At 44.2% G+C, this 20,147-nt stretch overlaps 1 protein-coding gene across 1 annotated transcript in view; it reads left to right on the forward strand.

The window, feature by feature from the left end:
• Nucleotides 1-11,135, forward strand: part of PHF14 (PHD finger protein 14) — an 87,861-nt gene extending 76,726 nt beyond the window's left edge. The window contains exons 15-16 of the mRNA XM_018555124.1: nucleotides 10,850-10,906; nucleotides 11,004-11,135. Of these exons, the coding sequence (XP_018410626.1) occupies nucleotides 10,850-10,906; nucleotides 11,004-11,135 (189 nt within the window). The remainder of the gene's footprint in view (nucleotides 1-10,849; nucleotides 10,907-11,003) is intronic.
• Nucleotides 11,136-20,147: the final 9,012 nt, after the last annotated feature.

Genomic DNA, 20,147 nt, shown 5'->3' on the forward strand with positions numbered 1-20,147 from the left:
TTGAGACCCCTGATGTCTCCATAAAGAGGACCTGTTTGGTGAACTGGCTATTACATAGGGGATTCCTTAGTCCCCTATGTTATAGCAATAAAGTTAAGTCAAAAAAAAAAATTACAGCATTAAAAAAAAAAAAGAAGCTAAAAAAAATAAAGAAGCTAAAAAAAATTCAAAAAAATAACACAAAATTTTTTTGAAAGTCCTTCGCCCCCCAGATACACGCGCAAACATGCGTCGGGTGCGCCTATGTACGAAACCGACGATTGCGCCCATTATGCAGCACATGTTACATATCGCCGTGAACGTCGCAGTGAGAACAATAATTCTAGGGCCATCAATCACTGATGACACTAAACTGATGAGCGGTAAAAACGTTTAAAGCGTCGCCTATGGCCAATTTTGGCTGCGGTCGTTTTCTGCGATTTTGCGGGCACGCGCAATTTTAAAGGTTGACATGTTTAGTGTCTATTTACCCGACGTGACCCCGACTTTTATATTTTACCAAAAAATTGGGGTGAAAAAAAATGTTTCATAACATTTTATAGGGAAACATGTTTTTTTTCAAAATTTAGGGTACTTTTTTTGTTATATAGTAAAAAATAAAAACCCCAGTGGTGAATAAAAGCCACCAAAAGAAAGCTCTATCTGTCCCCAAAAAATGGTATGAAAATCGTTTCAGTAAAGCGTTGCATGACGGAATAAACATCAGTCAAAGTACGGCAGCGCTGAATACTGAAAAATGGCCTGGCCAGGAAGGGGGTGAAACACTATGGCCTTCAAGTGGTTAACCCCCGTGGCTTCTGTGTTCTGTAGTGCCATGAATATGTGTGGAATATTTCCTTACTCCCTCTGTGTCACTGAACAATAATAACCAATCAGGGTTTTCTTTAGAGCAACTTTACCTTCCTAACCTGCCTGTAATAAATTCTTGCTCATTTTCCATTGTGTGTATGAATTGGCTTTTGTTCACTTGAAGACTGCTTCGCCCCCCATGCAACTCTCAGTGCTTGTTCACACCATTTTCTGGTCCAGATCTGGACCACGCTGTGCTATGCGTGCAGTGTGTTTTTGACGCGTTTTTATCATGTTCCAGTGGAGCTGTCAGTATGTTAGCTGCAGTGCGGTGCGTTTTCAGCGCGTTTTTGACACGTTTGTGCGTTTCCGGACCAGAGAAAATGTGACATGCAGTATTTTTTCGCTGGTAAGAACTGTAGCCCATAAAACACATAGGGAGACATTGGTATGCATTTTGGGTGCAGGAGCGCACGGTTCTGGTCCGGGCAGAATCATCGGGACATCGTGTGAACAAGCCCTTAGGACAGCTGAGGCCGGTCATATGCAGGTCAGCTGCACCTCAAATGAATCCTGAATGATCTCAGAAGCATCTCAAGCTGATGTCAAAGCACATTGTGTTTGCTTGTCAAAGTCCATCAACAGGCCCTGCAGTTAGATCTAAACCCAATCATTGAAATCTGGCAAAAGCTTTAACATGTTGTCAGTATTGAGGTTGTTTTTGGCATATTTAGATCTTCAGCTTTCATTGACCACTTGATGACCATTTTTCAGTATTCAGCACTGCTGTACTTTGACATTTATTCCGTCATGCAACGCTGTACTGAAATTAATTTTACATAATTTTTGGGGGGGACAGATAGAGCTTTCTTTTGGGTGTATTTTATCACCACTGGGGGTTTTATTGTTTTACTATATAACAAAAAAAAGTGTTATGTTATGAAACATTTATTATTACCAAATTTTTGGTAAAATATAAAAGATGGCATCACGTCGGGTAAACAGGTACCAAGAACGTCAAGCCATAAAATTGCACGTGCCCGCGAAAACGCAAAAAACTACCATGCCTAAAATTGGCCATAGGCGACATTTTAAAAGCTTTTTCTGCTCATCAGTTTAGTGTTATTAGTGATTGATGGCCCAAGAATGATTGCTCACGCTGCAACATTTGCGGTGATATGTAACATGTGCGGCGCAATCATCATTTTTGCATGTAAGCGCACCCAACGCATGTTTTCTTGTGGGGGTGGAGGACTTAAAAAAAAATTTAGTGTTTAAAATTATTATTTTTTATATGTGACTTTTATTTTTTGTAAACTTTTTTTTCACTTAACTTTATTGCTATCACATAGGGGGGATAACAAGTCCCCTATATGATAGCCAATTTACACAGGTCCTTTTTATGGAGATATCAGGGGTCTTTAAGACCCCTAATGTCACCTAGGGACCCCCAGAGAAGCTGATGAAACAGATATCTGCTTCACCAGCTTCTCTCCAGCTACAGAAGCTGGAGAATGACAGCTGAATGCGGAAGTGATGTAATATGCATCACTTCATGCATTCAGAGACCTGAGGGAGGTCGTGTACTGATCTCCCTCTGATCTCCTTGTACAGAGCCGCCGTACCGGTCCCGGCCCGAGTGGGGTGGGAAGGACATTTAAAAACGTCCACCCGCATTCAAGAAGCCATTGTCCGGCCATTTAATTACAACGGCCAGATGGCAGGTGGTTAACAAGAATAATTGGTGATCCTGCTATGAATGTCCTTGCTGACACGCGGTGACAACTGTCACCCATTTGTGCCATTGTCACCCTGTCACACGTGCCTCTAATGGAGACTGCAAGCGACCATGCTGACACACTCTACATGGGTACGGTCCACCTTTGTCTCTTTTGAGGAAATCGGTCCAGAGAAATGATGTGCAACCGACACTGGAGTAAGTGCATGTAGACAGGAAGTGGCTGAAAGAAGCTGAAAAATATCACTGAGATGCAACAAAGAGTTAAATGATGAAAACAATATTGTATGGAAATTGTTGACACTCAGTTCTTTAGCAAACTAAATGACATCCAGTAGAGTTAAGATCTACTGTAAAAGCACTTCCCATATCCATCTTCAACCCTCCACAGTAACCCTAGTTTTCATTGCCCAAGGCTGACTTAGTGTTTCTGTCTTTCAATCTGCCTGACAAGCTTTGAAATCTGGCAGATTCTCCCTCACAGAGGATATTGACCACCTCTGTCTTTAGCTCAGGTATTAAAGTGAACCTGTGGTCAGGCTAAGTATGTACATATTCTTAACTGCATGCGTCGTGGAGCAATTCTTCCTCAAAGGTCACACAGAAGCACAAGGTAATTCAAGTAATTCCTTTAGCAGCTCAGCTACCTCTGATGCCTCCCCTCAGCAGTGATTCCACAGCTCAGCTGAATCTGTTACCCCCTCCCATAAGCAGCCTTTTGTATAAGCTCTGTGGTGCAAAATGCATTGGGGTTAAGTCTTTTCCCCATAGTTCTCCTTAGGGTAACGGGAGGATACAAACTAGCGTCCTCCCGTCACCCTAGGCTATACTGAGACGCCGCAGCTGAAGCGGATCCCAACAATTGTGCCGGGATCCGCCCAGCTTCGTGACTGACAGCTGGCTCTACCTATCTTAAGGCAGAGCCGGCTGTACCCGCCTCCTACCCCGTCCGTTCCGCCAGTCAGCGATGGCGGATCGGAGCGGGGAGGGGGAATCCAGCCCCTCCCCTGTCACGGCAGAGAGCTGTGACAGGATCGAGAGGTGAGCGAACGCCGGTATGTGTTCGCTCACCTCCCGATCTACTGAGCCGACCTGTGACAGTCTCATTGTCACAGGTCGGCTAGAACTATGAGGTGAGTGAAAAGCACTCACCTCATAGTTCTCCTTTAAGGCATCCTGCCGATTTGTTCCATTTAATGTTCAATAATCCTACTGTGTTTTGATTGACTGTCTACAGATCATCTTTCTTCATTTTGTATTGGGTTCCTGACATCAGCATTGTCTATATGATAGACAGCAGTGGTGGAGGTTTATCTCCTTCTCCTCTAAGACATTCTCAAAGCATACGGGCAGTGGCAGAACTATCGCCATACCGACCCAGGCGGCCGCTATGGGGCCCGGGGAGCCCTGCCAGGACGAGGAACAAAGAGATCCCCCTGATGCCGTGCGGGCCGCCTGGGTCGCTATGGCATCGCAGGCTGTTGGCTGTCACTGGGGGCTATGAGGAGGAACGTGCCACTCTCCAGATCACTGACAACCGGTCAGTGATCAGAGGCGCATTCCTCCTGCCAGCAGCTGTGGAGAAGGCTGGGCCCGGCGTCAGCAGCAGCGGAGGAGGAGGCAGGGCTCGGCAGAGGAGGAGGCAGGGCTCGGCGGAGGAGGAGGCAGGGCTCGGCAGCAACCCTGGAGGAGGCGAGGCCCGGCGGTCGAGGTTGCTGACAGGGGATCAGGGCTGACAGGTAAGAGGTGTGCAGGGGTGTGACCAGCCCAGCTAAGACACTGCAGAACCCACCATAGAGAGCCTAGGTCACTCTCAGGTGGGCTGTTTGGGATCTCATTTGGGCTCTGCAAGGGGCGTGACTAGAAATCACAGGGCCCCATAGAAATATTTGCTATGTGGCCCTGTGATTTCTAGTTACAACACTGCATACGGCCCATCAGAACCAAAGGTAAGACACCAGCACTGACATCTTCCACACAGGCAGTGCTGATATTGGTTGGCGGCCAAAAGCATAGAGGGGGATGTACCATACGGTGAAAGCAAAGGTTTTAAGCTTTCTGAAGAAATCTGATTTTAAACGAACATTTTGTAAAAGTAAATACTGGAAAACATTTGTTGGGCGAACACTAGATGTCAGAGAGACTTCCCCTCTCTTCCTGTCCCTGTAAAACCTCTACAACAGAGGTTCTAACTATGCTTCACTCTGGAGGAAAAAAATAAACTTCTTTCTAATAGGAACACCCAGCATGGTGATAAGAAATCTTGTTCACTATATCATTTCAGCATTATATCTTATCCGATTTGGGTTAATATCTTGCTTCCGGCACGGCTGTACCGATACCATCATTGAGATAGAGACCCTATACAACTGAGCTATGTGGGATTACTGAGATTGTGTTGCTGTTTTGGGCATTTGCTTTATTTTAATAAAGCCCCCCAAAAAACTAACTTGTGTACTGAGAACTAGAGTGTTTGAAATATATTAGGCTTGTTAACAAGTGTTTTCATTTATATATGACCTGAATATATTAGGTACGCTCCTGTTGCAATTGAAAATGAAGCCATTTGATGCATAGAGGGAACACAGGCTACCTTGTCAGGGCTCCAGTTTTCCATCTAGACATTGGTGGGGTGCCAGCTGACAACTAACACAACTTTATTGACGGTAATCTGGTTTTCAGTGGATACCAGTTCCTAAGCCTGGGAATGTCTTTCTAGCTGTTCCCAACTCCTTCCATTTGATGTCTTCTAGAGTAGAAACTAGAGTGAAACTCAGTGTGCTATATTATCTAAATTCTGTCTTGAGCAAGGAATTTGGCACTTTGGTCTGTCCCATTGATCCCAGAATAGTTTAAAGTGTAGTTTATTGTACAGTACTGTATAGGGCTGCAACAACTAATCGATTATAATCGATAATGAGAATCGTTGGCAATGATTCTCATTATCGATTAGTTGATTTTCGTTTACGTTGCCGCCGCCGCTCTGCTTCTCTGTTCTCCTTCCCGCTGGTGCTGACTGCAGAGCTCTGTGTCCCTTTCAATCCCCGCTACTCTCACGGCTTGTATCGGCAGAGGCAACGGGGACACAGAGCGCCAGCTGGTGCCACCGTTCCTCCGTGCTGCCGTCGTACCTCTGCTGCTCCCCCTGTGCCCCCTCTTCTGCTGGCGGTAGAAACCCGGCGTCAAAGCTCCCTTCAGTGGCTGAGAGCAATATCCAGCCTGCTATTGGTTATTTTAACTTCTATTAGCCAAGAGGGCCTGAAGGAGAACTTGCTCCAAACCACTGCCTGCTGTGTTGGCATTCAGCTGCCGGGGCAGCTGAATCCAGTGAAGTGGAAAAGTGACAATAGGGGTCTAAAAGACCCCTAATGTCACCTTGAAGAGAACCTCCAATGTGCCATAACATAGGGGGCTTGTGAGCCCCACCCCCATGTGATAGCAATGAGGTAAACAAAATGTAAAAAATTACAATTTCCCCCCCAAAAAATTAAAAGTCCCCTAACCCTGCAAATGTGCGTCTACGCATTTGTGTGTTTTATTTTAAATTAAGGATGATAATTTTTGTATCCGATTAATTGAAAAAAAATAATCAGCTAACTAATCGATTATGAAGCCCTAGTACTGTATAGTGCTCACCCCCGAAGGAGCCACTGAATGCCCGGTTCATCTCTAGTCTGTCTAGGCTAGGGTATGATCATCAGCTGCCCACCCATTAGCAGTAATCGCACTTCTTCTAGTGCCAACAAAAGCTGATGTCCACTCCAGTAGTAAAATGCAGTATAACTTTTATTGAACATCTTCATTGGGGAGAGAAGATATAGGGATCCTAAGCTTCCAGGGTGTAACAGACGTAGGCTCCAGACTCACCAGACCTGGTTGGCAGATCAGTGCAGATCCACTTGAGAGACAGCGAATAGCAACTGAAGTAGCAGATGAGCAAGGATGAATATGGATCCTCAACAGAAAAGACACTGGCCATGCTCCTGAATTCCTCAGGTTCCAGCAAACTTCAAGAGCCATCATTGGTCCTGGGTCCTTTCCTTCCCAGCAACACAGACCTCCTCCATGTTGGAGGACTCAGGGAAACATTTCCCTCACAGCAGCCTGTGCCCACCCCCAGAGCCTCAGGCCTTGCCTGGGGGGCAGGCTGAACAGCACCCAGCCCTATTCCATGGCTAGTCCCAGCTACTCTTAGCACATGGCAAATCCCTCCAGTATATGTACCCTATCCCAGCATGCACCACTGGTTGAGAGAAACCCAGTGTTTGGCTGCTGTACTGTACATACACTCACAGTGCCTCTCATTGGCTGTCCCACAATATGACAGAGTCACAATCTGCCCAGGGGGGCACGGGCAATGCCAGACACCTGGAATTAACCAGATAACTGCCACTATAATCCAGCCAGGCTGACTACACCCCCAGCAATCAATAAATGTCTAGTAGCCCCATCACAGAAGGTGATGGGGGCTACAACTGTATAGTGCAGTGTACTGTGTGGTATACTGTGTAATGTCATATTGAAAATGCTAGTTACCTGACTGTCTTTAGTTTCAGTGCTTTCTGAGTTACAAACCTGAGACGAGCATTTTTGCAAATGAGGTCGGAACGCCAAAACTACAATCTTCTTCCATGCAATTGATTAAAAAATGAATGAAGCTTTTGAATTAGCACAACAGCTGGAAGAAGAAGAACAGCAGTAGCAACTTAACTTCTCACAGCAAAAGTTTCCTTCAACGTTATGGCAGCCATTTTTTTTACCTGAGACAATATTCAACAGAAAGCTAGCCCTGTATTCCCTGAAAAATGACATCACAGAGTCAGGTGTGATACTATTAGCTCCTTCAGATAAGGTCCGCCAACACTAAGTGCTTAACTAAGGCCCACGCTGACGCAAGTTGAAACTACTTCATACAGCGAAATGGAAAGATGAGATTATGAAGAAAAAGCAGAACGAGGCTTTAGATTTAATTTAATTACCGCTCAGATTCCTGCCTGCTCGCTATAAATCAAATTCACCACTGGAGTGGAAATAAGATCTATGTTTATCTCTGAGTTCAGTCTCTGTACAGAAAGGCAGAGGGGAAAAAAAACTTTGGATGGAACAGAGTGAGAAAAAGTGATAACAACTTGGCGCCAAAGCTAGAGATTCTAGAGCAGCCTTTTTAACCAGGAGGGACCCCTGAAATGACTTTCAGGGCTCAGGGAACCCCTTCTAATAATTATTATAGGTCACAGGATATAATTGTGAACAGTAAGTTATAGATATAAGAATAAGGAGTGTAGGGTACATAGCATTTTTGACACCTAGAAAGGAAATGCAGACAGTGGAAATAATAGTGCTCTCTCACATTAGGTGGTCAGTGAAAAAGTGGCCCTTCAGCGGGAAGAATGCTTCCTACATTGGTGGTCAATGAGAAGAATGCTCCTTACGTTGGTGGTGAGTGGGAAGAATGCTCCTTATATTGGAGGTCAGTGAGAAGAACGCTCCTTACATAGGTAGTCAGAGGATGAATGCTCCTTACATTGGTGATCAGTGGGAAGAATGCTCCTTACATTGGTGGTCAGTGTGAAGAATGTCCCTTACATTGGTGGTCATTGGAAATTGCTAGTCGTTTAATAAACAAAAATTGGGAAGAATGCTCCTTACATTGGTGGTCAGTGGGAAGAATGCTCCTTACATTGGTGATCAATGAGAAGAATGCTCCTTACATTGGTAGTCAGTGGGAAGAATGTTCCTTACATTGTTGGTCAGTGGAAACAAATGCTCCTTACATTGGTGATCAATGAGAAGAATGCTCCTTACATTGGTAGTCAGTGGGAAGAATGTTCCTTACATTGTTGGTCAGTGGGAAAAAATGCTCCTTACATTGGTGGTGTGGGGAACCCCAGGGGTACACATGCGTCTGCAACACAGTCCGATAAAAATAAGCAGCTTTTATTTCATCCAACGGTAACAGAACAAACAGCTTTCTTCAGCAAACATCAAACATAGAGCAAAAAAGTATTTCAATAATCCTGCACAGCGCAGTGCGTTTTGGTGATCTCACCTAGATCAAGTCCACAGGCGTCTGAGCAGCCACACACACAGACCTTTCTGTGTGTCTCTCAGCTCCCCACTCCTCTATCACCTGACTTCCCTTTTTAACAGGAAGGGCTGTATGGGGAAGTATCTGCCCTCCCAAATTAACCCCTTTTTAGCCCTCAGCAAGGTAGACTCTCCACAGTGGTCATTGGGAAGGATGCTCTTTACATTGGTGGTCAGTGGGAAGAATGCTCTTTTCATTGGTTGTCAGTTGGAAGAATGTTCCTTACATTGGTGGTCAGTGGGAAGAAGTCTCCTTACATAGGTGGTCATTGGGAAAAAAGTTCCTTACATTGGTGGTCAGTGGGAAGAATGTTCCTTACGTTGGTGGTCAGTGGGAAGAATGTTCCTTACGTTGGTTGTCAGTGGGAAGAATGCTCCTTACATTGGTGGTCAGTGGGAAGAATGTTCCTTACCTTGGTGGTCAGTGGGAAGAATACTCCTTACGTTGGTGGTCAGTGGGAAGAATGCTCCTTACGTTGGTTGTCAGTGGGAAGAATGCTCCTTACATTGGTGGTCAGTGGGAAGAATGCTCCTTACGTTGGTGGTCAGTGGGAAGAATGCTCCTTACATTGGTGGTCAATGAGAAGAATGCCCCCATTACATTTACCATCATTGATGTCAGTGGTTACTTATGTAAGAGGTGGAAATTACTCACTGTTCAAGGAAACCCTAGCAATCTCTGGAGGAACCCTGGTTCAGAAAGGGTGTTCCAGATTCACAAAAGCGGCAGCTCTTTGTATTATGATTCACAGGTCTAGAGACTGAGTCCACTACAACATCCCACATTCACCAAGTGACACCAGCACACCAATATGCTTTAATGAGGAGCTTGCAAGGGACCCCTTCCTCAGGCAATAGTGATGATGGACTGGGGTCCATTGAAGGTTTCAAAACATTGCATGGTTTTTCTGTGATGATGCCATCTATTGGTTTGTCAATCTAAAACTGCAGGCTGCCAAGATCATTTCTGTAACTCTGCTCTCTGATCCTATCAGAATTTTTTCTTGTTAGCACATGAGCACATCTGATTGCTTATCCCACTTTTAGTCTGAGTCAAGGTGTTTTCCATAGTATTGTTAGGTTATTGTAGAGATTTGTAGATTAGCTTCTATTATTGCCGCCTTCACCTTCGTAACATCTCCAAAATACGTCCCTTCCTCACCAAAGAAACCGCAAAATTACTCATCCACTCGCTTGTTATATCTCATCTTGACTATTGCAATTCCCTCCTCATTGGCCTTCCACTACACAGGATATCCCCCCTTCAGTCTATCATGAATGCAGCTACCAGACTCATCCACCTAACCAACCGCTCAGTGTCTGCAGCCCCCATCTGCCGATCCCTGCACTGGCTTCCACTCGCCCAAAGGATAAAATTCAAAATATAAACAATCAGTTACAAAGCCATCCACAACTCCGCCCCCGGCTACATCTCAAACCTTGTCTCAAAGTATCATCCTAACCGTCGGCTCCGCTCATCCCAAGACCTCCTGCTCTCCAGCTCCCTTATCAACTCCTCCCATGCTCGCCTCCAGGACTTCTCTAGAGTCTCTCCCATCCTCTGGAATTCTTTATTCCAACCTGTTCGTCTGTCGGCCGCCTTGACTGCCTTTAGGCGATCCCTAAAGACTCATCTCTTCAGGGAAGCCCATCCCACCTCAACCTAACAGCTCAACCATCACGTTCTCAAACAATTCATCCATACACAGAGCTATCTCCTCATATATCACTGGCCCCTCCCTTTTAGATGGTAAGCCCTCACGGGCAGGGCCCTCCTTACCATCTTGTCTTGATTTGTATTGTGATTGTAATGTCTTCCCTATATTATAAAGCGCTGCCATACTGTTAATAACAGATTTGAGAAGACCTCAGCCACACAGGGATTGCAGCGTTTTCAGTGAGTCAATTAATTTATAGATTTTGTAGTCTATAAAAATACTTAAAAAAGGTTTATACATCCCCTTTAATGATCATCTCCTGATGGTGGGAATCTGGTAACTCTAATGCATTTTGCTACCTTGACTTCTTCCTAGTTTAACTTTATTAACAAAAATGTTTTAACACAGGCTGTTTATGCACAGGAGGTCTGTAATAGGGATTTGTATTGTGACAGATCCCATTTGTATTTAGTCTGTAAAACAAAGAGCTTTCTCCAGCCTTGTCATTTTTACAATGCGTCACCGAGCATCTCTTCCATCCGTGCCAAGTAACCCTCTCACCTCTTGTTTGTTTCAGAGGACCAGAGGTCAGAAACGCAAGAGAAGCTTCATGCTCGAAGACGAGAAGCCTGAGGTCAGGGTAACACAAGTTAAAATAGCAGACTCTGTGAAGAATCGGCTGCCTTCTTCAGTTCAATTTTCTTTTCTGATCTATTTTTCTTCCTTTGTAGGAGCGGATGCCAAGAGAGAGGAGGAGGAGGCACCCGATGACTTTACATAAAAAGCCAAAATCTGAGGATTTGAGGACAGAGTGCGCTGCGTGTAAGGGGACCGGAGACAATGAAAATCTAGTAAGGTATTAAGACAAATATCATGATCTTTGCTTATCTGGATAATGTATATGTGGCACAATATACCCGAGAGACCTGTGGGACCTAATAAGGTTTTTGCATCATCTTGTCCATCGGAGGAGCTCACAGTCCATTTTCCCAATGCAGTTACGCTCTGGGTTTATTTATATGTTTTACAACACTAACAAATTGGTACCCTGTCTTAGTGGGTCCCAATGCTAATATATATATTGGAACCCCACCTGTCAGTAACAGCCACACAAAGCAGGGCTGCCTTAGGAGATGCAACATTAGGGCATTATCTGCAGCCTATGCTACTAAAGTAGTTTGCAGCTTATGGGCTTCGACGCTTTGGCCTTGGCTACTTGAATTACATTGTCCTGGTACTGCAGCCACAGTCCTGTCCCGGTAGCAAAATCGATTGACTCCTTTGCTTGCAGTCTTGCGTCAGATTGTTAAAATAGCTTTAAACCCCATATTTGCTACCAAATGAAAGCCCTATGTGTCTTGAAATGAATGTCGTGTAATACATCAAGGTAGATTACAAGAGCTGAAAGATGAGGAACCATAACAACAAAGAATGCTTTAGGGCTCAGAGTGGGAGGGGTTATAAAGAGGAAACACCTCTGGAACTCAAGGCGTTAAAAATCCAATTAGCCACCATTGACTGTTTCCACAATAATTTTGTGGCTTTTTATCAAAGGCTTAAAAAACTTTTATGTACTGCAAAATGAAGGGGAAAAAATTCAAACCACTGAGCTTATAGGCAGAACCATGTGCAGGCTTTGGTTTCCATACACAAAACTGACTTCTTAATGGCAAAAGCTGCCCAAACTCTTCTACACAGCGGATACAAAAGGGGACCATCAATGTACATCTACCGTATATACTCGAGTATAAGCCGTCCCGAATATAAGCCGAGGTACCTACAATTTCTGTTTTAGGACTACTACAGGTTTGACAAAGATCTATACAGTTGTTATCCAGTTGTGTTATCCTAATACGGTAATTGACTTGCAATCAAATAGTTTAAACAGACCCAGAGGGTTGGTAGGTCCTTTCTTACATTTGTTTTTTGGTGGACCATCAATGTGCGTTGACACTTTTTATTGCATACAGCATTTCCTTTCTTTTTTGTGTTCATTGCATACATGGTTTGAAGTTTGCTGTAGGCCTACTGCATTCAATCACGTCTATTAAGTACTCCCTGTGCACATGAGGATCCACTTTATACAGTTTTTCTTATGCTGAGAAAGACCTTCCAACAGCTGGAAAATCTCTGTGTAGGATTAACGAGTGCCCCTGACAATAGGAATCATCTTTTTTTTTCTTTTTATTATCATTGCCTACATAAGCTCATACTGTGTGATCTTCCCAGGCAGTGCGCAAATCAGGTTGTGTGTGACCTCTCTTAGCAACGGTTTATCATGCGTTGTTACTTCTCTGTAGTTTTGCAAAGAACAGACCCCCAGATGTAGTTATATCCCAAGACTGTCAATCATTTTTTTTATTATGTCATGTTTCGCTTGAACTGGGATCTCTGTTTAAGCGTTTGAATGCTTGAATGATTATCGTGGCTGTGTCTTACTCTTCTCTTTTGAGTTTGTATGCCATCAAAGGTTTGACAGTTGCAGTAGAACTCCCAAGCGTCTTTTCGGAAAGGCTCATGGCACTTTTTTCAGCCCAAATCTCCTGGGAGTACACGGAAATGTATTGCTGTCTTGCTTGCCAGGGCTTAAACATATCTAATCAAGAGACGATACAAGATAGCATCTAGGAACTGTCCCGCCTTTTAATTGATGGTTCACGCATAAATAATTGAAGGCCGTTTGTGTCACAATTCAGCATTAAACTCGTGGAGACATCTGCTCTGCTTCATCTGCAATTAGAGGTCAATATTCTCAACTATAGATGTCAGGGCTTTTATATCTACTGGCTAGCTGACCCAGGGTAAGCCGGTGTTCTAGCAAAGATTGTGACTGGGTTGGAATGTGTGACCGGTCACGTGGTCACACATTTTAACGTGGTCACGGCCACTTTTTCAGCGGTGGAATATGTGACCGGCAAAATGTGAAGAACTCCAATGATTTCTCAGCTGTTCCAGGGCAGATCGGCATTGCAGATGGTATGTGCAGGAGAACCGATCTGCCCTGAAACAGCTGATCGGTCCTGAAATGTCACTTCTATCCGACTTTGTGGAATGTGAGATCGCAGTCGCAAAGTTGGATAAAAGTGACATTTCAGGACCGATCAGCTGTTTCAGGGCAGATCGGTTCTCCTGCACATACCATCTGCGTTTCCGATCTGCCCTTGAACAGCTGGAATTCTTCAGGTTTTGTGGTTCACATATTCCACCCCCAAAAAAGTGGGCGGAATCACGGTAAAATGTGTGACCGTGGTCACACATTTCACTGCCGAAACACTGGGCTGGATTAGGTTAAAATGTGTGACCACATCATCGGTCACACACTCTAAGGCTGGGCACACACCTTATAACCATCGCAAGACTTTTGTCTTGCGATGGTTGTAAGGTACATAAAAAAACGTACGATCTGCCTATCTTGCATAGGCAGATCGTACTTGCGATGATCGCAAGCCACGCCCCCTGAGGGGCGGGCTTCTGATGACCGCAATGCCGAACGGGCAGTGTGCGCTTGCCCCTACGGCTTTTATCATACGAACATGCTACACACCCGCCGAACATCGTACGATGCTCGGCGGGTTTTCAAACATGTCCGTAAGTTAAAAGTCGTGCGACCTTACAGTAGTAGAGGTCGCACGGCTTCCACACACCTTACGATAATCGTACGATCGCGGGATTTCCCGTGACTATCGTACAATTATCGTAAGGTGTGTGGGGACCTTAACGCAGTCACAGACTTTGATAAAACACCGGCATTTTACCGTGATGCTTTGGGCAATGTTTTGCTGGGAAACCTTGTGTCCTGCCATTCATGTGGATTTTACTCTGACACGTACCACCTACCTAAACATTGTTGCTTGCCAAGTACACCCCTTCATGGAAACGATATTCCCTGATGGCAGCGGCCTCTTTCAGCAGCATAATGTGCCCTGCCATACTGCAAAAATGGTTCAAGAAAGGTTTGAGGAACACAACAAGTTTGAAGTGTTAACTTGATCCCCAAATTCTCCAGATCTTAATCCAATCGATCATCTGTGGGATGTGCTGGAAAAACAAGTCCGATCCATGGAGGCCGATCACCTCACAACTTACAGGACTTAAAGGATCTGCTTCTGATGGCTTGGTGCCAGATACTACAGCATACCTTCAGAGGTCTAGTGGTGTCTATTTCTCGATGGGACGGGGCTGTTTTGGTGGCAGAAGGGGGCCCAGCTTAATATTAAGCGGGTGGTCACAATGTAATGGCTTATCAGTGTGTCTGTATATACACTATATTGCCAAAAGTGTTGGAACACCCCTCCAAATCATTGGATTCAGGTGTTCCAATCACCTCCATGGCCACAGGTGTATAAAATCAAGCACCTGGGCATGCAGACGCTTCTACAAACATTTGTGAAAGAATGGGTCACTCTCAGGCGTGGTACCGTGATAGGTTGCCACCTGTGCAATAAGTCCCTCCGTGAAATTTCCTGAATATTACTACTAAATATTCTGCGGTCACCTGTTAGTGGGATTATAACAAAGTGGAAGATTCTTTGAGATTTCCCATTTCTTCAGCCATAACCACTTAAAAATAAGCTAAAGAGAGAGTGAGCCCAGTGGTAATCCGACTGTTAACAATACTCATAAACTGCGCAGTTATTCTGAATCATAGGATTGCTTTCACCTAGATAGTCGGTGAAATGACTGCTCTGTGGTTTCCTCCAAATGCTCCAATCCTTCAGCTGCCACATTAAGTCTGGAGAATAGAGCCACGGCCAGCTCCAGCACCGTTATGCAGAGCGATGTGGCTTTAACCAAGTGAGGAGATGTGTCGGAAAGACCATAACCTTTCTCATGATACGCGCATTTCCCATTTTTGCCGCGACGTGAAGTGCTGGCAGATGATTTAATGTTGGCATTTTGTTTTGCTGACGTACCTTTTTTTTTTTTTTTTTCTTTATAACCGAAACCAAGCTTGAGTTAGGATGCTGAGGGAAGATAGAAGACCCATGGAGGTTTAACAACATTTTCTTTCTTCTTCTCTTTAGTTTTTTTTGGGGGGGCTGTGGCTTTTACAAATAATAAACTTAATATGGGGGTAATGGAGAAACGTGTTAAAAGCTAAAGTGAAGGTTCTGACATCTTTAAAGAACAGCTTCAAGTAAGAAGTAAAAATCTGTAGGAGAGTTGCTATATCTATCCAGGCAACATCACATCTTTGAACTCTGAGAGGGTTATTCACAAAGCTGCCCAAGGCAGCCAAGGGAATAACTGAGCCGAAGTGAACAGAGCCGAACGCTGTTCGGCTATTCACTTTAGCTCAGTACGGCTGATTTTAGCCATACATCAGCTGAAATTAGCCGTACATCGGCTGGCTTCGGTTCAGCCGAACATGCTCAGCATGTTCGACTGAGCCGAAGTGAAGAACACGTTCGACTCAGCATCTGGATCGGCTGAGACGAACCTCCGGCAGGCTGCTCGCTGCCGTTCGGCCTATTCTAATAGGGGACGAACGGCAGTGAGTTAATAGCTCAATGCTGCCGAGTGGCATTCTGCTCGGTACCTCCCTGGTACCAAGCAGAATCGGAACTCAATGAAAGAAGTAGAAAAAAAGGTTTAAAAATGTAAATAAATAATACATGTAAAAAAAGAAAGATTTTTAAAAAAAGAAAAAAATTATAATTAAAAAAAAAACAGCAAATGAGTGGAGCTAGCAGTGACAGCTAGCTCTGCCCATCTGTTTCCTATTGGCCGAGACCGGCTAGAGTCTTCTAGCTGATCCCGGGCAATAAATAACATTGGCCGACACGGACGGCTCCGCCCAGTTGTCATTGTATAATGACAGTTCAGCGTCCCCACTTCTTCCCTGAGACGGCTTCCCTCATTATCGGGAAGCCGGGTGGCGAGTCTTTACACGCTGCCTGGCTTCCTTAATGGGACTTCCGGTATCAGTATTCAGTACCGGCGAGTACCGGAAAAAAAAAAAATTATCGGTACTCGATACCGAAATACCGGTATCAGTGCATCCCTAATTTTAACATTCGATTTTGAAATCAATGGAGTTTTCTGAAATGAAAACCATGTGCATTGTTCGAATTTCGTTCCTCTGAGATAAATTTTCCACCCTGATCCTTGGATTTTTGCTCATCATTTCAATTGCAATAGATCATCAATTTTAACCCCAGTAACGATTAGAAAAATGAACGAACGAACGTTCCATTAGCAGATTTTGTTTCTATCAAAATTCTAACCCTGTATACCCAAATTAAATGTCATTCAGTTTGGGTCTACAACTACCGTAATTTATTTTAGGTAGCAGCCTCTGTATAACAGTTGCTATGCCCACAAACCCAACACATTGCAAATGTTTTTTCTTTTCTTTGTTATATATATATCACATACACGGCGGAAAGGTCAAACCTCCTTTCATGGGAAAAATATAACAATCTTTAAATGACACTGGGTACTTTTGTTCTTGCCCGTTTCTTAACCCCCCCCATCCCGCCTGCCTAATTATCACCACAAAGAAACTTATGTCTTGTCTTTAATTCAAGGTACAGAAAGAAATAGGAAAATGACTATGCAAAATGTAGACTCCAAGCCAATTCTACTTTACATTTTAATTTATGTTGTTTCCTCACAGTAATTGCATACAAGGGAGAAGTATAAATCAGCCAAGCATTCTTTCTAATTAAAAGTTACAGAGAACTGTAGTCATCAGAAATACGACTTGTCATTTCTGATACATCTCGCCAGGAACGCTTGTGAAAAAGAGCAATGAGCGGCGTGACCAGGAGCTGCACCCTGAAAGGTCGCTGGCTGCCTGTCGCAAAAGGATAAATTGTTGTGGAGAGGAAACGTGTAAATCGAGATCGAGTTATTATATCCAGGAAGCTTTTTTTTTTTTGCATTTGGAATCCTTGCCAGGGAAGGGAAATGTTTAAAGTGACACTAAACTCAGGCGTTACATCTTAAAAATACATTAAGTACCTTAAAGGGTTTCTAAACCCTCAGGTTTTTTTGCATATACAGTATACACTGAGTGGCCAGATTATTATGACCACCCCATCAGTACTTCGTTTGGCCACGAGATGACTCCACGAGATGACTTTGTTGGGCCGCCTCGTGACTCCACGAGATGTTGAAAGGTGATGCGAGGAATCTGACACGGCACTGTTGCCCTTCTGTTGTCTTGTACCAGTCTTGCCACTCTCCGTTCTGCCCTAACATTGACTAGTCGCTGACGGCCACAATTCGCACGTTCAGACCCAGATTTTCGGCTGACAGTCCAGTCTTTAAGGACTTTAACAATGAGCCCCTCTTGAACATTTACCAATTCTGCTGTTTTGCTGATACTCGCTCCATGGCTCTGAGCGCCAACAATCATCCCACGTTCAAAGGCTGTTAAATCGCGTTGTTTCCCCGTATCTTCAGAAAAAAATCCCTTCTACTGTCGTGGTAAACAACCTGCTTCCCTATTTATAATGGTCTGGCCCTCTAGCAACTTCAGCGCAAAATTATAGCTAATTATAGCTAATTTGCCTACAAACGTCAGGTGGTCATAATAATCTGGCCACTCAGTGAATATGGCTAGCAAGCAGGAGATTTAAAAAAAATGCTTTATAAGCGTTTTAAACTTACCTGTGTCTTTGCCGCACGCTCCCGTCCGAAAATCTGAAAATTCTCGGGCGGCCGCAAAGCATCTTGGGGCGGGCGCATGCACAGTTCACATTTTCGGCCGGTAGATGAGGAGAGTCACAAGGTAAGTCTATGGATGGTGTGCACCCGCATGCAAACACCGTGCCAGTAATGACAGAGGAGTCAGCGCTGGAGAGAAAGCTGAAAACAACAGGAAAGAAGAAGATTGGATTAAGAGACATCAGTTAAGGTAAGTGCTTTCATTAACATGGGGGGGGGAAACATTTTTTGCCTTCAATGTCACTTTAACTATTAACAAAAATGTATGTTATTTGTGTATCACTCGGCTGTAGATCCTCCAATCATCTCTGAATTGGTGCTGACACTGTCCTTCCTTGTGGAGGGGGGGGTACGTTTGTCCCCCATGGTCCATGTGCGTGTTGTAGAGTAGTCACCGCTGTTGGTTATGTGTTTAGAAGAAGCGCTGAGATCTTGAGGAATGCTGAATTAAAAGAGAACTATGGGGTAACCTTTTTATCCCATGGTTATCTTAAGGGTCAAGGGAAGACATATACTAACATCCTACCATGACCCAAAGCTCAGTATATAGCAAGCAATATACAGAGAGCGCCGCAGCCGGGACAGATCCCGACAATACTGTCGAGATCAACCCAGCTGGCTGATTGACAGTGGACTCTGCCTATCTAGAGGCAGAGCCAGTTGTGTCTGACCCCTCCCCTGTCCGTTTCTCCAGTCAGCACTGGAGGATCGCAGAGGGTAGGGGTGGAATCCCCGCAGGGAGCGGTGACGGCTCTCTGCAGTGAGATGATCGGAGAGTGAGCGAGCAACGGTATGTGTTCGCTCACTTCCCGATCTATAGAGCCGACCTGTGACAGTTTCATTGTCATACGTCGGCTCTAACTATGAGGATGAGTGAAAATCACTCACCTCATAATTCTTCTTTAAGTTTTACTTCCATAGAAGGACATTACATGTGAATACAGCATTATGCAGGAAACCTATATATAGAAAAACCTCCTGTGTATCATAGAAAACCATGCATATGTAGACTAACATTGCACTACAGCTCCATCTAGAGCTCAAAAACCATAAAAGCATATCAGCACAGTCAGAAATACAATTAGTGCATATCAGCATATGCTGCTTTATTTCCAACAACCGCTCCAAGCTCACTTCCATGATGGACTACAATGCCAATACAAAATAGTAACCTAAATGTGAGATTGTAGTCCATCACAGGAGCGAGCTTGGAGCGTTGTTGGCTACTTTACAGCACATTCATTAGGATGCAATTTAGCCAGTAGATGTGGTAAATGTGATTTTTTTTTTTCTGAGTACACATTCAGAATTCCCCTCCAAAAAAAATTATAATTGGGGCACCTTAGTCATTACCTAGGATAATGACTACTTGCTGGGTGCAAGTGACTTATCAGTCCCAAGAGACTGAGGATATGTATGGCCACCCTCATTCTGACATTTGTTCTACACAAGTCTCTGGATGTGATCCAATTAAAGTCATTTTTTTTTTAACCAAGTGTGATGCAAATACACAGCGTAGGAGCCATAAACCTTCCGTATTCCCTCTGAGAACAACAATAGGCGGACAATTACAGGAATTATTTTCCATTTAATGGATGTAAATGCTTCATTTACTGCAGGAAGCTTTTTTCACCAACGTGTAATTGTTGAAAATGCGTCACCTTCTTAACCGTGGTACATCTTTTCTTTTTTTTCTGTGCAGCGAGTCAACTTCAAATTGTGTTGCCAAAGAAAGGATCATTCTTAGTATTGAGACATTTTACATCAGATGAATGGTTCTAGCCACCACGTCCTATTTGTTGGTAATTTTTGGCACAGGTCATTGAGGTTTTGGCATGGCTTCTTTCAGTGTGGATAGGATGAGTATACTGAAAGATGATTAGTTTAGAGTTAGGAATTTGTTAGTGTTGGGGTCAGGGATTATGGGCTTTACTTCAGCCTACTGGGTTATGGTAAGGATTATGTTTTTTTTGGCCTGGTGCCCAAATTACATCCTGGGGGGGAATTTTTGAAAGCAAGGCAAATGATAGAGACTATAGAATGATGAACCCAGTTCGCCCAAGCCCACTCAAAAATTTGACTGCCACCCCTTCCTCCCCACCCAAACAGTTGTGGATAGGCGCATTTCCGCATCTTCATGTCACAAAGGGGTGGAGAATGCCACTGTTGTCACTGCTTGGGTCTGGAGGAGGGAGTGGTGG

Source organism: Nanorana parkeri, unplaced genomic scaffold (genome assembly GCF_000935625.1).
Source record: "Nanorana parkeri isolate BGI_ZX_2015 unplaced genomic scaffold, ASM93562v1 scaffold184, whole genome shotgun sequence".
Taxonomy (NCBI): domain Eukaryota; kingdom Metazoa; phylum Chordata; class Amphibia; order Anura; family Dicroglossidae; genus Nanorana; species Nanorana parkeri.